The 17,206-nt window shown below is 34.8% G+C and overlaps 1 protein-coding gene across 1 annotated transcript; it reads right to left on the bottom strand.

Annotated features, from left to right (window-relative positions):
- Window positions 1–3,522: 3,522 nt before the first annotated feature.
- Window positions 3,523–4,533, bottom strand: LOC116556102 (olfactory receptor 10G7). Its single transcript, XM_032285102.1, has one exon. The coding sequence runs from the start codon at window positions 4,531–4,533 to the stop codon at window positions 3,598–3,600; it is 936 nt and encodes a 311-aa protein (XP_032140993.1). The 3' UTR covers window positions 3,523–3,597.
- Between the last annotated feature and the right edge of the window lie 12,673 nt (window positions 4,534–17,206).

The raw sequence follows: 17,206 nt of genomic DNA, 5'->3' as shown, positions 1-17,206 counted from the left end.
GACTCTATATTCTGCTCCACTCATCAGTGTATTATCTCCATCTTTAAACATACAGGTTTTATGTCGGTGCTTACTGTGTGCCCACGTGTCTTCAATGTGCACTTTTATTCCCCAAATCCTCAAGCAGCCCTTTTATTATTTAAATTAATTATTTTGACACTTGATTTTCTTTTAATTTCCTTCCAGAATCCCCTCAATGCTATTAAGATCTAACCTCTGCAGTGAAGAAGTTTAATAACATCAGGGAACTGAAGGGCAACAGTGTGGCCCTTTCACCCCTTGCTATCTTTCATGACCATGACATCAAGAAGGAGCTGCTTTTCTAAGTACTGCCTCTGGACTTCTTTGAATTTACAACCTCTGAAAGGGTCTTTGAGTGTTATTGTGAGAAATAATTCTGTAAGGAAAGGTCCAATAACAGATTCGTGTAAATCTCCTGAAGGTTTCCTTTCTTGGACTTACTCGAGAAATGTAGGAGAGGTGGTAGTCACGTTTTCCTGATCTGACCCCTCTTTATGCTACTATTGAATAAGAGATGTTTCCTTCTCCATGTTAGGAAACAGATGTTTAACAGCTAGCACAAAACAAGAAAATAGCGACCAGTCTGCTTGTTGACTTAACTCTGCAGGCTTCTGCTGGTCCGTCTCCCAAGCTACACCTTCAACCAGATAATTTTACCTGAAACTTCCACAGGCACTCAACCCAAACATTTCCAAAGTCAGACATTTTCATTCTACCCTAAGAACATATCCCTGTTACTTTCTCTATTTTGATAAGTTATATCACAATGGCCAAAGCGTATGAACTTCTCCATCAGCTTTGCTTCCTCACACAATGGGCTCCTATTCGCTATCCCTTTCCTCACTCCCAATTCCCAATTCCCTTCTCAACTTAGACTTTGGTATTTTTCTTTCTTGTTATACAATCAAAAAAGCTCTTTAGTTGATCTTGCTGCCCTAAAATTCACCTTTCTTCCATGTCTTCCATGCTACCATCAGTTACATCTCTAAATAAAAATGCTATCATATTACCATTACATCATGCAATATTTCAATAACTCTCCAGGACTTGCAAGATAAAAATCCTTCTTCCTAGTATTGTATTCAAGTTCCTTCATGATTTGTTTGATTTTCATGGCTCGTCATTTATGAATGCTAGACATCTTGTATGCTGGGACTACAAACTTCTTTTTTTTTTTTTCCTTTTTTTTTTTTTTTTGCTTCCACACCAATAACAGACTTAAAGAGAGCCAAATCAAGAACGAACTTCCATTCACAATTGCCACAAAGAGAATAAAATACCTAGGAATACAACTAACAAGGAACGTAAAGGACCTCTTCAAGGAGAACTACAAGCCACTGCTCAACAAACTTCTTAAAAAGAGCTCTATGCCTGTTTATTTTTTTGTACTCATTCATTGTACATAGGGCATGATAGCCACTCAGTGCATATTTATTTATTGAATTGATAAATAGGTAGATTGAGCCAGGTTAAAATTAATTAACATAGACTGGTATTAAAACTGTATAGTATTTAACACATACACACACATATGTGTGAGTAAAACTAAAAAAATCTGAATAACGTGTATTATAATAATGTCAATATCCTAGTTGTGATATTATACTGCAGTTTTCTAGCTGTTACCATCGGGGGAAGCTGGGCAAGGTATAACAAGGATTCTCACTGTCTTGTTTCTTAGCACTTCACGAGATTCTAAAATTATTTCAATAATATTTTCAATTCAATAAAGACACTGACATTCATCTTATATATCATTATCAATAATTTACTTTCAACATGGTTGTGTGTAATACATCTTACTATAGTATTTTGAATCCTTTAGCATCTTTCCAAGTCAAAACTAATAATGGATCTCCTTAGGCTTCTATTGCACTTATAACAATGTAACCTGGACAATGCAAGATATTTTTCCCCTTGACAGACAATGACTTCGGTGAATGCAGAGACCTTGTCTGTTGTTTTTATGTACCTATTGTTTAGCATGTGACTGAACACCCAATAAATATCCCATAACATTTTAGGTAATGGTAAGTTAGATATAACAGCGTGATGTTACAGAGAATTGTAAGAATCAAAGTGAATCCAATGACTAAGTAATTTTAGTTTATCTGTACCTCGGTTTTTCCTTTGAGAAATGAGCTGACTTATATAATTGGCCCATACCAATCTGATTTGTTGGTGTGGAAACCAAAAATTTACCTCTTATATAGATCATTGTGTCATGGTTTATATAGGTCATGCTTACCAAGTTAGTATGTTTTTCTTCTCAATACATCTGTACAACTTACTTAGAGCAAGACATGGCAAGTTAGCACTGAAGGAACGTGCTTGCTAAAGCATCTCTGAAATGCAGCTGCTGCAAATCTGAGGAGTTTGAGAAATGCTTTTCAGTGCTAGCAGCTGCCTTCCAGTTTCTCTTTTTCTCTTCTTAGCACGCTAGGCAGAGTTGGCATGACCAGGATATATGTGGTATTTAAATTAAGCATTTATTTTGAGAATGTTTACACAGTTAGAGTGTAAAATTATATATATATACATATATTTAAAATATATATATGGATATATATTTAAAACATATATACATATATTTAAAATATGTATATATTTGGATGACAGATTATAAGGTTTATGGCCTGAGCTTTACCTACCCAAAGAGTGTCCAGAGTCCATTTCATATACTTTAAGTCAAGCAAATGTGACTTATAAACAGTCTAATTACATGGAAAATGTTATCTAGTACTTTGTTCTAAGTTGGAGGATACTCAATTTTTTTTACTGCATATTTTTGTCTCTAAGATTATTTGATCGTTTTCATATATTTATTATTTACCCACTGGTAACTTACAATAACAATTTTTAAATTGCTGAAAGTGGAAACTTTGCATTGAGGATAAGAGATTGGCAGCTCCACAAATATGGAAGGGAAGTCTAGAGAGTTGTTATCAGCGACCACTACAATGTGTGCAGTGTATACAGTGCATAAATGGACAAATATTTACACCCAAAAATATTTCAGTCCAAAGTAAAGAAAAAATATTAAAGAGTTATATAGTTTTTATTGGCTCATGAATATGAATAAAGGCATTCTTCTTGAGAACCAAGCATTTTTGTCTAGTATTTTCTAAAGTGAAAATTTTATAATATGGATATTAAATTATGTAGTCATTTATGAAAGTTATAATAAATTTTTCAATATATAAAGTTAAAAACATGAAAAGAGATTTTTATAATGCTTTGACTTAAATTACACAAAATAAACTGTAAGAATATTATGCTGAATAGCAAATTCTGGAAAATATTTATATAAGTTTTGAAAAACGACTTTCTGATTATTTACTTAATGGAATGTGAAAAGAATTGACTATTATTCTTTCTTTTAGATTATCACCATGAAATGGCAGCTTTAACTAGGATGCTAACAAACACTCTGCTGAAAATAATCAAAGATTAATTAACTGTCTGATTAAAAATTAAGATTGTATAATTGAAATGCTCCATTCAAGTATAATGCTCATGTTGAAGGTTTAATTACAAATAAAAAAAGAAAAGTTAGGTATATCTGGCCTTTCTTGATTATTTACCCTGAGTGAATACTGACCCATTTTTCAACTTCAACAGAGCTTTCTTTACCTCCTTGTTTCTCAGGGTGTACACAACAGGGTTGAGAAGGGGAGTCAGCACAGTGTAGAAAACAGCCACAGCCCCATCCACGGCATCCCTGGAGCCTGGCCTCAGGTAAATGAAAAGACCAGGGCCAAAGAAGCAAAGGACCACAGTACAGTGAGAGGCACAGGTCTGAAAGGCTCTGCGTCTTCCTTCTGAAGTGCGGATCCGCAGGATGGAGCAGACGATGGACACATAGGACAGCACTATTAGGAGGAAGCAGCCTGAGGCCACTACCCCAATGTTCACAAAAATGACCATCTCATTGGCTAAGGTGTCTGCACAGGACAGTTTGAGGATGGGTGGTGCGTCACAGAAGTAGTGCTGGATCTGGTTAGGTCCACAGTAGAGTAAATGGAAAGTCAATGTGGTCTGGACAGCAGAGTGCAGAGAGCCACTGATCCAAGTGCAGGCGGCCAGGAGGGCACACGTGCTCCCACTCATCATGCTGGTGTACCTGAGCGGGTAACTGATGGCCAGGTAGCGATCATAGGACATGACCGTGTAGAGGAAACATTCGGTGCTCGCCAGGAAGTGAAAAAAATAGAGTTGAGTCCCGCAGCTGTGGAAGGAGATAGCCCTGCCACTTGGGGACACCAAGGTCATCAGCATTTTGGGCACCGTGACAGTAGAGAACCACATGTCAACGAAGGACAGGTTGGTGAGGAAGTAGTACATGGGGGTGTGGAGGTGAGAATCCACCCTGATCACCAGCAGGATGAGGAGGTTCCCCAGCACAGTGAGCACATAAACCACCAGGAAGATTCCAAAGAGGGGGGTGTCCAGCACTGGGGCATGGGGAAGGCCCATAAGGATGAACGCTGTCACGAGGCTGGCGTTGGACATTTCTTCTCATATATGGGGCTCTGTTCTTACAGAAGAGAAGGGAGACAGCATTTACTGAGAACATGTTTTATATGAAATACGGCAACTACATTTTTCTGATGGAGAACACTAGGGTTGAATTATGTTTTGTATCTTATAAATTCCTTTTGCTTCAGTATCGGTCTTTGAGGAGAAATAGCACCTTCTTATCCCAGTACCAGAGTGAACCAAATACAAAAGAGGAAGAAATTTATATAAAATCAGCCGAATTTTAAAAAGAAGAACACATTTGTGTGATATTGTGCTGTAGCTGGCCTAGAGTTAGAGCCTGAACAACATCATTTTATAAAAGAAAAAGCTGTTTTTTAAAATAAATTGTAATGGCTGCCCCATTCTCCTCACAGTAACTGTTAGCCTTGGCTACTGCTGCTAGTTTGCTCTGCTAACTAGCCACTATGTAAAGCTGCTTACCTTTTCTTATCAGTAACTGCCAGAATTGCTAGCCTTTGCTTACCGGCAATTGCCAGACTAAGCAGCCCAAACTAATGCCATCTTGGCCCCTGCGACTTGTAATAAGTAACTAAGGTCTGTGATTTCCACCTTACTCAGATAATGTGTAAACAAATGTTTATCTTGACTTCTGTAAAACACTTAAGTAACAAATGGAATGACAAGAGTCCCCTGGCCCTTGGAATATCCGGAGCCCTCGTCTCCGCCCAGGAGATGATTTACAGAATCCACTAGCCCTCGGAATGTCTGAAACCTTTTCATCCCCATCCCCGTTCCTCACCCCCACTCCCAAGGTGGTTTTTCGGGTATAAAAAGTCTTGGCACCCTCCTTTCGACGCCACAGGTTGGAGAGACGTGAGTTCTCTGTGGTCGCCAGCATAATAAATGACCCTGCAATCTGGCATACTTTTGTCTTGGTGCTTTCTACGCTCGGTCCAGCATAACATTTGTATTCTATTTTCTGTAGTATTGGAAAAGATACTCAAATTAGCAACACTTCAGTGCAGGCAAGCTCTTCCCGGGGATAAGCCTTTGTTCAAGTGTCTCCCTTTTCTCTCAAACACACACATAGGTATAGATATACACGTACACACATATTCCCTCTCTCTCTCTCTCTCTCACACACACACACACTGTCACACTTACAGATTCAGTCTCTTTGATCATTAGAGAATTTCCATTACAAATACAAATTTCTAAAGCAGTCTTCATTCTGGATGGCTGGGAGAAAACTGCCTTCTCAGAGCTTTCCGGCCGGCTGCAGAACTAAAGCAGGATTCCAGCAATGGTCTAGCATTATGAGGAGCCGGTCTTCTGTGCCTTTGTTTTACGCTAGATCAGGGGTCCTCACACCCCAGGTCAGGGACTGGTATTGGTCCATGGTCTGTTAGGAACCAGTCCTCACGGCAGGAGGTGAGCAGCCAGCAAGCCAACATTACCACCTGAATTCCACCTCCTGTCACATCAGCAGGGCATTCTATTGTCACAGGAGTGGGAACCCTGCTGTGAACCGCACATGCCAGGAATTTAGGTTGTGTGCTCCTTAAGAGAATCTAACAAACATCCCCCGCCTCCCCATCCCAGCCTTATCCCAGTCCATGCAAAAATTGTCTTCCACGAAACCAGAAACTGGTCCCTAGTGCCACAAATGTTGGGGACCACTGCCCTTGATCATACCTTCCTGGTCACATGCAAAGTTTGACCCCAAACTAATTCAATAATGAACAATATCATTATTTTCTTTAACTTCCCTTATTCTGTATCTTTTTCTATTTATACATTTTTTATTATTTATTTCTTCAGAATTTTAGGTAATTAAGCCTTCTCTTTCTAAAGTAGGATCAAATAATCTCACCATATATTCTGAGATGGCCAAGAAGAATTGAACCTGCTTAAGCAGTAAGAAAGACTAAACTTTCTCTGATGTTTGAGTTTCAGGACTGAATTAAAATAATAATGTAGTTATGATAAAAATACAAATGCCCTTCCAAAAATAAAAAAGTCTATTTTATTTTCATTATATCTAAGATTTCTATTATTTCAAATCTCAGACTCAAAGTTTTTCTTTTTTCTTTAACATATGGACACAATGTCCAAGATATATTTTCAAGGTAAAATAAATTAAAAGTTATAAAGAAACATAGGGAAGTGTGGTTAAAGACCTGGACCTCTCTGATAGAAAAGAAGTGTTTCTTCATTAATTTCTAAAATACTTCTGTCATACATCAGCAATACATTTTTATTTTTGGGTCTATGCCAGAAGCAGACTTTTACATCATGGAATTCACCTGAAACTGAGTTGGAGACTCAGAGCTGCAATGCTAAGGTTTATAGAGAATGCATTTCATTGATTTATGGTTTCATAAAATTTTTAGTCTTTTACAAAACCACAAAAAGTTGGCTCTGTAAGTCATGACGAAGATAATCTAGCTGCAGTGGCCAAATCCGACGAGCAATGAAGAGAATCAAAACTATGACCATAAATACATTGCAATCACCTCCCCTCAAAAAGTGTCTAATAATGAAAAATGCTGAAGTGTTGCCAATTTTTGCTACTTACCAATTTTACAAGTAGGTTTTGGATCATAAAACAAAATTCAAGATTTAAAGAAAATGTCAGTTCTTGATGAGTGGTGTAATTTTTCTTTTCTTGCAAAGATGAAACCACAGAAGAAACTCTTTTTAAATAAAACTTAATATTAGTTTGATATCTCAGGAGATTCTCCCTTAGCCCTAGAGTCCTCATGAATAAAGATAATGTTTTGATATAATGATAAACATTTGAATTTTTTCCCAAAAGCATCTATTAAAGTTGATTCTGCATTTGATGGCCATCATTCCACAAATCTTTTTATTTAGCCAAAAATCTGCTTCTAAAATAAGTAACTATGACACTCTGGATTTAAAAATTCCTTGTGCAGGAAATGATTTTTTTCCTATTTCTTCTTTAAATTTAAAAATAGAAAATATGGGCTTTAGTTATAAAGGAGATAATTATCTGAAGAGGTGCATAGTCTCTCCGATAAATCTTTAACTTTGTAGTAAGTCACGAAAAGAAACTCTGGATCTTCTGTGCTCCAGGGATGATCAGAGTATTACTCCCTGTAGATAAACTTCTTCCTAATGAAACTTCCTGCCTCTGGGGCTTGGCAGACTCTTTTTGAGCAGGTTCCTGGCTGAGGATGGACGCTAGTTAAGATACGTTCTGTTCTTCTCAGAGGCTTTGCCTTTGTGCTTTCGTATCTTCAAAGTTTTAAAACATATTTAAATTTTCTGTGAAATTTGCTTTTATTTTTTAGCTTGAATTAATAAAATTAGGGAGAATGAAGGTATACTTTTCTTCCATAATTAATATGTATATCTTAGTTATTAGGAAAAGTTTGTATGAAAACAACAAGAAAAACTGGTCTAATGTAGATGCCCAAAGCACTATTAGTTTTGGAGGACAGTTGCAGTTTCGTGAGCCTTTTATGCTAATAGGATGCTCTCATCTCTATATGGAAAGTATAGTCCTCTATGGAATGGAATTTGAAGAACTAAATTCCCTGATTTAATATTTTTTTCCAATTAAATGATCAAATTAACCGATTTTCTGACATTGGTTATCCATTTAGCATAAGGCATATTTAATCAATGTAAAATCTCAATACTATTTCTTTTTTTATTTGTTTTTTAATATTTTATTTTCACATTAACAATCAGATTTGCTTCAGCCTCAAAGAGTATGTTTATATAAAATTAAATGAGTGGTGGTAGTGAACTGAACTTTTTTCTTTCAAAATCGGAAAAGCGTTAACAGGGTTGTAATATATATCCAAAGGATTATAAAACGTTCCATTATAAAGACACATGTACTGTTATTGTGACACTGTTTACAATAGCAAAGACTTGGAACCAACCCAAATGCCCATCAATGATAGACTGGATAAAGAAAATGTGGCACATATACACCATGGAATACTATGCAGCCATGAAAAAGGATGAGTTCATGTCCTTTGCAGGGATATGGATGAAACTGGAAACATCATTCTCAGAAAACTGACACAAGAACAGAAAAGTAAATGCTATATGTTCACAGTCATAAGTGGGTGTTGAACAATGAGAACACATGGACAGAGGGAAGGGAACATCCCGTAATACTACTTCAATAATTACTTATAATTTAGCCCCAGTTATATTTCAAAATTTCTTTATCAAATATGTGCTATCAATTTTTGTTAATTGAAACTTCTATCCAACTTATTGTACTTATCTTTATGAATACTATTCACTTGTGTTTTCAGTTTAACTTATCAATTTTCTTAGATTATACAGGTAAACAGTTATATGATCTTTATAAAATGACATTTTTGTCTTTCTTTCCAAAAGTAAACATTCATTATCTTTCTTTTCTGTTTTGCTGCATTGGTAGAAAACGCTACTGTCTGTCACCTAACTATGATTTAGGAATTAATTAGATCTTGTGAGTGATGCACAACTTAACTGTGCCTTTTTCCAGGAAGAGGAGGTCAATAGTAACATTTGCTGAGTTTTAACTTCTTCAAGAATAAGAAAGGAATATCCATCATTTTTGGCTGTTTCACTAAAACCCAATGGGATTCTGTGTGATAAATGAGCAAGAATTTTTGAACATTATCAAGAATTCTACATCAATATTTCGTTGCACATGAAAAAAGGCACAGCTGAATCCACACACACAGTCTGGTGACTTGTTGGTACTCTAACAAAGACTAGAGAAGAGTAGAAGTCCAGGCACTTCTATTTACCATCCATATTTCTCACTGTGCCTCCTCTGCCACTGAGCCATTTCTCTATTTTTTTTCACAATTACTTTGACTTATTCAAAGTCCTTTGCATTTCCATATAAATTTTACACATAAAAAATCATTAATTACACACACAAAAATACCTGCGGTGATTTTGATTAGAATTGCATTCAATCTATCAATCAATTTGGGAGAATCCATATCTTAATAACGCTGTATTTTGTTTGATCATAAATACTGTTGATCCGTTTTGTTTCTCTCAACAATGTTGTATAGTTTCAGTGTTAAGATCCATTTTAAGATCTAACATTTTGTTAGATTTATTACCAAGAATTTTTTATTTTGATGCTATTTTAAATAGTACTTTCAAAATTTCAACTTCCAATTATTCATTGTTAATATATAGAGTTGATCGATTATTGCATATCAATCTTATATCCTACAACTCAGCTAAACTCTCTTATTAGTTCTCATAGCCTTTTTAGATAGTCCATCAGATTTTCTACATAGATGACCATGTTGTGTACTAACACAGACAGTTTACTTTTTCTTTATAATCTGGATTCCTTTTACTTCTTTTTCTTAGCTAATTGCCCTGTCTAGAAACTGTAGTTCAATGTTGAATAGAAGTAATGACAGTTGCTAGGTTCTTGATCTTAGGGGAAAATATCTAGATTTTTTTTTTAAACTACTAAGTATGATGTTAGCTGCAGGGTTTTGTTGTGCTTTGTTTTGTTTTTCTGTTTAATAAACGAGATTGGCTCCTTCTATCCCCCAGTTAGCTGAGATTTTTTTTTAGATGAAGTCTCGCTCTGTCGCCCAGGCTAGAGTATAGTGGTGTGATCTCGGCTCACTGAAACCTCCGTCTCCTGTGTTCAAGCAATTCTCTGCCTCAGACTCCCGAATAGCTGGGATTACAGGTGCCTGCCACCATACCTGGCTAATTTTTGTATTTTTAGTAGAGACAGGGTTTCACCATCTTGGACAGACTGGTCTTAAACTCCTGACCTCATGATCTACCCGCCTTGGCCTCCTAAAGTGTTGGGATTACAGGCATGAGCCGCCGCACTAGATCTGAGATTTTTTTTTTTTCCAGAAATGGCTTTTGCAATTTGTCCAGTATATTTCTGCATCTATTGAGACAATCATATAGTTTTTCCTTTTTAGTTTGCTGATCAGGTGAATTATATTGCTTGAGTACTGAATGTTAAACTATACTTACATTCCTGGCATCTACCTGCTTGATCATGCAAATCATTTTTTCATATATATTAAATTTGATTTGATAGAATTTTTAAAGAATTTTATATATTTGTTGATAAAGAACATAAATTGGTTGCTCTTTTCCTGTGAAGTCTTTGCCTTTTTTGTATCAACGTAATACTGAAATCATTGAATGAGTTGTGAAGTTTCTTACCTATTCAATTTTCTAGAGGAGTGTGTGTACATTTGGTATTATTTATTTATTTTAACTCATAACTCTGTTCTTGCAAATCAGCAAAACTGTTGTGCTCTATTTCAGACCCCCATGCATGGTCTAGAATGTGCCTCTCAACAGAGGTGCTCACCTCATTTGCTTTTCCTTTCTTGGGGTCGCAGTCTTGTGCTACTTGTTGTCCAATGTTTGAAAATACCTGTTTCAATATATGCTTTTTGATCCAGTGTTCTATTTATTTATTGTGAGAGAACAAATCTAATCCTACTTATTGTATCATGGGCCAGAATAGAACGTCTCTAATTTAACTAATTTTATTTTTATCATTTGCCTTGTGTTGTGACATATATATAGATAGAAGTGCTTAAAGAAGCAAGTCAGATTTATTCTAAGGCAAACATTCATGTCCCCACCACCTAAATTAAAAAAGTAAACATTGCCAGCAACCTTTGAGCCCTCACATCTCTTCCTGAACTCAATTTCTTTCCATTCCATTATCACGGGAATCTCAATTTCTTATTAATTTTGAGGGTATCTTTAAACAATATAGTTAAATTTTGCCTTTTAAAAGTTTATATAAATGGAATCATATTTATATTTAATATATAGTTTCTATAGGGTGGCGTAAAAGTAATTGTGGTTTTTGTGATTGCATTTAATGACAAAAACCACAATCGCTTTTGCTCTAATGTAATACTATTTAAAGTTATGTTTTGAGGACATGTATGTATTGATAGGTATAGCTGTAAATTTATTCATTTAATTCATGTGCATTGTTCCATTGTAAAAAATATACTTGGTAGATATTTGGGTGTTCAAATTTTGGTTATAACAAAAATCCTGGTTTGAATACTCTTATACATTACCCTAGTGCACATATGCCTGAGTTTCTACAGGGAAATTTTGATATTGTTGAGGAAGATATCTTCCAGCTTATTTGAAAGTAATAAATCATTTTTTAAAAAGTAATTCTATAAATTTATACTCCCTTTAGCAATATGCAAAAGTTCTAGCAATTGAAAATTTTGACATTTACTTTAGGCACATTTTTATTGCAATTTTAATTTGCATTTCCCTAATTCTTAAAGTGATAGAACAGATTTTCTTTTGCTTATTGGCCAATTGTATTTCTCCTTTTGCAAAGTCTGGCCAAGTAATTTACCTACATTTATATTGGATTGTTTGATTTAATATAAATTTTAGAAGATCTTTATATATTTTGAATATGATTCCTTGAAAGTAATAGTTGTTATAGTAACATCTTTTTCACTTTTTACAATTTTAATATTATTCTCAATGTTAAAGTAACTCAAATTAATATTTCTTTTATTTCTCTTAGTTTCTATACCTGGGTCAAAAAGTTTTTCCCCAATTCAATTTATAAAAGCTGTATTATTTGCTATGCAAATTTGAGTTTATAATGCCCCTGGAATTGATTTTGTGTATAGTATGTGGTAAGAGATTAATTTGATTTGCTCCATGTGGATTCAATTGCTCAAGCATAATTTATTGGAAAAAGAAACCTTTCCCATAATCTTCCATGCCAGCTTTGACGTAAATCAAATATGCAAGGGGTGTGTTTTAATGTTCTCTATTCTATTCCATTTTTAAATGAATCTAATCCTACATCAACTCCACTTTTTTTAGTTGTTATAGAGAAAAATAATAAATGCAAATTTGTAAATATGGTTAGCTTTAGAAATAAGCAAAAATAAACATTAAAAATAGTTGGTTGACAATTGCTTATGGTAAAGCTTTAAAACTTTTAAATAATTAAATAATAATGCTGGTAAAATTGGCTCTTGCAAGCACTGGTGCTAACAAAGTAAACAATTTAACAATAATCTTCAAAAGCATAATATTCATTAACTTTATTGCATTTCTACTTAGGTTTACTTATCTTTAATAAAGTCTCAAATGTGGACAATTGCATGAATTAAAGTTAATAAGTTTATTATAGTGTATTGTAGATATATCTATCTATTTTTCTATCAGTACTTGTTTACTTGGGAAAATATTTTTAAAAACTTAAAAAATTAAATATCCAGAAAAATGAATACTGCTGAGTAAAGTGGCATAGGGAATGTAAATTAACATTATGGAAAACAGAGTGGAGATTTCAAATAGAACTTTCATACAGTCCAACAATTTCATTATTGGTATTTATACAAAGTAAAGCAAGTCAATATATCAAAGGTGCAGTATACATGCACCTCCATGGTATATGTATATAGTGAAATACTATTCAGCCATTAAAAAGAATGAAATACTGTCATTCTCAGCAACATGGATGAACCTGGAAGATGTTATGTTCTGTGAAATAAGTCAGGCACAGAATATAAATACTGCATGGGAGCTAATTTTTTTTGAGCTCATGAAAGTAAAGAGTAGAATGGTGGGTTTTAGAGGCGGGAAAGAATGGGAAGAAGGGGAGGATGGAGAGGGGTTGGTCAACAAATGCAAAATTACAGCTGAATAGGAGAAAAGAATTCTGGTGTTCTGCAGCACTGTAGGGTGAACATGGTTATCTATAATTTGTTGTAAATTTTGAAAAAGCCAGAAGAAAGATTTTTGAATGCTCACAACACAGAGAAATGATAAGTGCTTGAGGGACAGACAGACTAAGTACTCTGATTTGATCGTTGTACATTGTATACATGTATTGAACCACTCTGTATCCCATAAATATGTACAATTATTACATGTCAACTAAAAATAAAAGGAAAACAAAAAGATAGTTGTAACAATTGAGTAATATGGAAAATATTTTGATAAAATTGTAAACTAAAATTAAACCAAACAAAAAGATGCAAAACTATATACATGGCATAATTGGAACTAGTTGAAAATATTCCTTATCAATATAAAAACATTGATAAGATTAAGGCAAAGGAAGCATGTTAGGGTTTTTTTTTTTTGCCCCTTTGAATATTCAAATAGCTTATAAACTTGTTATGCCACTTCCAAAGTGAATATGTCATGTATTATGAAATAATGAGATAGGGAATAGAAAGGACATGAGAAAAGAGAGGAAAGCCTCTAATTATTCCCTTTTCTCTTTCATGCTTTTAAAGTCTGGGGATTAGGCCACTGGGGATATTGTCTGTAAGGAAACCAGGTCCACTTATACTTTCAAGTTTGAAAACTTATAAATTCAGAATTTTAGGTCCATTCTAATAGCAGAGCTGTGTGGCATCTCTGTGTCTTGGAATAAGAAGAGAAGGTGCAATATCTTGGCTGTATGCCATGGTGTCTTACATAAAATAAGAGTTTTAGCTTTAGGAACACATTCTTCTTGTCCAGAAACTTTAGAAAATTCTTGCTACTCATATTTGAAGTTTTTCCCATCAGTTGGTATGTGCCTAAAATGTTGCCTGCTTCTGTTGAAATCTTTTCAAAATTTTTAAATTTTGTGGGTGTTTAGCAGGTGTATATATTTATGAGGTACAGGAGATGTTTTAATACAAGCATTCAATGAGTAATAATCATATCAGGGTAAATGGGGTATCTGTCACCTCAAGCATTTATCATTTGTGTTACAAACAACCCAATTATACTTGTAGTTATTTTTCAATGTACAACTCTTGTTCTACATGTATTTCTCTCTTTTCTCTTCTTCTCTCCTATTTTTTACAGTGTTAAATTTTTAAATTTCTTTTTAAATTTTAATAGTTTTGGTGGTATATGTAGTTTTTGGTTACATGGATGCTTCGGTGGCGAATTCTGAGATTTTAGTGTACCTGTCACCTGAGCAGTGTACACTGCCCTCAATATGTCATCTTTTATCTCTCAACCCATGCCCAACGTCCTCCGCCCTGAGTCTTTTACTGTCCATTATATCACTCTGTGAGTTTTTGCATCCTCATAGCTTAGCTCCCACTTATAAGTGACAATATATGGTATTTGGTTTTCCATTCCTGAGTTACTTCACTTAAAATAATGGTCTCCAGCTCCACCCAAGTTGCTGTAAGAGACATTATTTCAATCCTTTTTACGGCTAAGTAGTATTGCATGATATATATGTGTGTATACCACATTTTCTTTATCCACTCATTAGTCAGTGGGCACTTAGGTTGGTTCAAAATTCTTGCACTTGCAAATGTGCTGCTATAAACATGCATGTGCATGTGTCTTTTTCATGTAATGACTGCTTTTTCTTTTGGTAGATGCCTGGTAATGGGAGTGCTGAATCAAATGGTAGATCTACTTTTAGTTCTTTAAGGAATCTCCACACCGTTTTCCACAGTGGTTGTCCTATTTAGATTTCCTGTGTGTCTTGGTCATTTCAGCTGCTCAACCAATTGAAGGAGGAAAACCACTGACATTAAGAAAATTCTTATAGTTTGCCGAGTTCAGTGATCTATTAGTTAGCTAGCAGTGAGAAGGAAATGGAAGGAAGAATTCTTGGGGATATGTGTATGTTTGTGTCAGGAGAAAGGCTTATAGGAAGAAGGTAGATGGTAATGAAGATGAGAGTCTTTGTTCAGGAATCTTATTTTGCAGTTAATATAAAAATTAGAAATTACCCCCATTCTCAGTATCTATTCTTCTTATCAATATAAAAACTTCCTTTAACAAGCATATATATTTTTATTCTGTTATTAAAGACTAAGGGATAAGATTGCAAATATCTGTAAGTATGGTGATAGTGAAACTCAAAATTTATAAGAAGTTAATAATACAAAACTTTTAAATTTAAAGTTGGAAGAAAACATTTAGTTTGCTTTACTTTTGCAGTAGCATGATTTTTTTTCTGTTTCCCTGAGAGATGAGCCTATATGTTCAAGTTGGAGATCTTCAGTAGCCAATATCAGTACTTTCTCAATTACTCTCTTTATGATTCGTGGATATCTACCTGATCTTAGATTTTTTTACCCTTGACTGTGTTGTCAGATACTTTTGTAAGAATGGGTTTAGATGGAGATAACAGCACTGAGTACTGACTGCAGAAAAGTGAGAAGGATTTTGAAAGTGTATCTAAGGTGATTTACAATATTTATACTTTTGCCCACGACAAGTTTGGACCAGACACCAATACCATTTGGAAGTGTGAATTAAGTTACCGAGCTAGAAACGGAATAGTTCAGATTAAAGGGAGAGTTTGCACACTTTCAGCCTGCAAAATGATGTTTTAATTCTACCAGTATATTTACCTAACACACTGTTTTGAGTCTGAAGAAAATAACATTTTTCTGATCTATGTTTCTTTATCTGTCTTTTTAAATTTGACAGATTCTATAAAGTTCATTTTTTAAAAATTCTTTCTTTTTTTTTTTATGTTTTAAGAGATGAGGTATATCTATGTTGTCCAGGCTTGGGAGCACAGTGGCTATTCACAGGCATAATCATAGTGCGCTATAGTCTTGAACTCTTGGCCTCAAGGGATCCTCCCCACTCAGCCTCCTGAGTACAGGTTTAATTATATCTTAATCATATGTGCAATGCTTTTGTTATTATTACATTACTAATCTTAACTTAGTCATGTGTGCTCAAGCCTTGGTTGTTAAACCAACTTAATTAAACATTTGCCACTATGTGCCAAAGCCTTTTATATCCATTATCTCACTTACTCTTCACAACAATCCAATGAGGCAGGATATATTATTACTCATTTTTCTTTTGAAAGAGATGAGGCACAGAGAGGTTAAGTTAGCTACTCAAGGGCCCAGAAACGGCAAATGGCAGAGTCACATCAGTGTTAGCAACCAGCAGTATATAACTGTAGAGTGAGCTCTTCAAGCGATGGTACTTTATGTTATTTATCTTTGTATTTCTACTGGGCAGAAAGAAAATGAATGTTTCATGAGATTAAATTGATTGCCGTGGCCCAAAGACAATGTTTAAATAGTTTGGGCTGGAAGGGAGTCTCTTTGTCTTCCTGTCTATATATTTGCTAGGAACTCAAACTATATGAATATTCTGAGCAGGATCAGTTTTACATAGGGCCTGGATATACAGATCGTTTATGACAATGGTCTGAAAAGTCCCTACTTTCCTCACTTCACATTCTTGGTAGTAATTTTAATTATTAAGGTTTTTATACATGAAATTTTTATCTTTGTAAAAATTACAATTATGTAGGAAATAATAAATCAACAATATATGGAGTAGTATAAATAAATTTACCAGGCCATTTCCTCTGAACAAATATTGGTCATAGCAGAGGGAAATTAGTTATATCTAATGGCAATGTATGGACAGTTAACACAAAGCAGGATGCGAGCAAACATAAGGGGAAGTTGGGGCTTCAGAAAATACAATTCAGGGTTTTTTTTTAGGTTTATCTAGGACTGATACTAATTAATAAAGCTAAAGAATATTAATACTATTGAAATTAGCTTTTGCAAGATCTGTGGCAAACAAAGAAAACCTAAGGTCAGGCATGGTGGCTCACACCTGTAATCTCAGCATTCTGGGAGGCTGAGACGGGTGGATCACTTGAGGTCAAGAGTTTGTTAACAGCCTGGCGAACGCGGTGAAACCC

Source organism: Sapajus apella, unplaced genomic scaffold (genome assembly GCF_009761245.1).
Source record: "Sapajus apella isolate SASKATOON/1434 unplaced genomic scaffold, GSC_monkey_1.0 scaffold16, whole genome shotgun sequence".
Lineage (NCBI taxonomy): Eukaryota > Metazoa > Chordata > Mammalia > Primates > Cebidae > Sapajus > Sapajus apella.
Note: the sequence above shows the minus strand (reverse complement) of the source record. Positions and strands in the feature narration are given on the sequence as shown.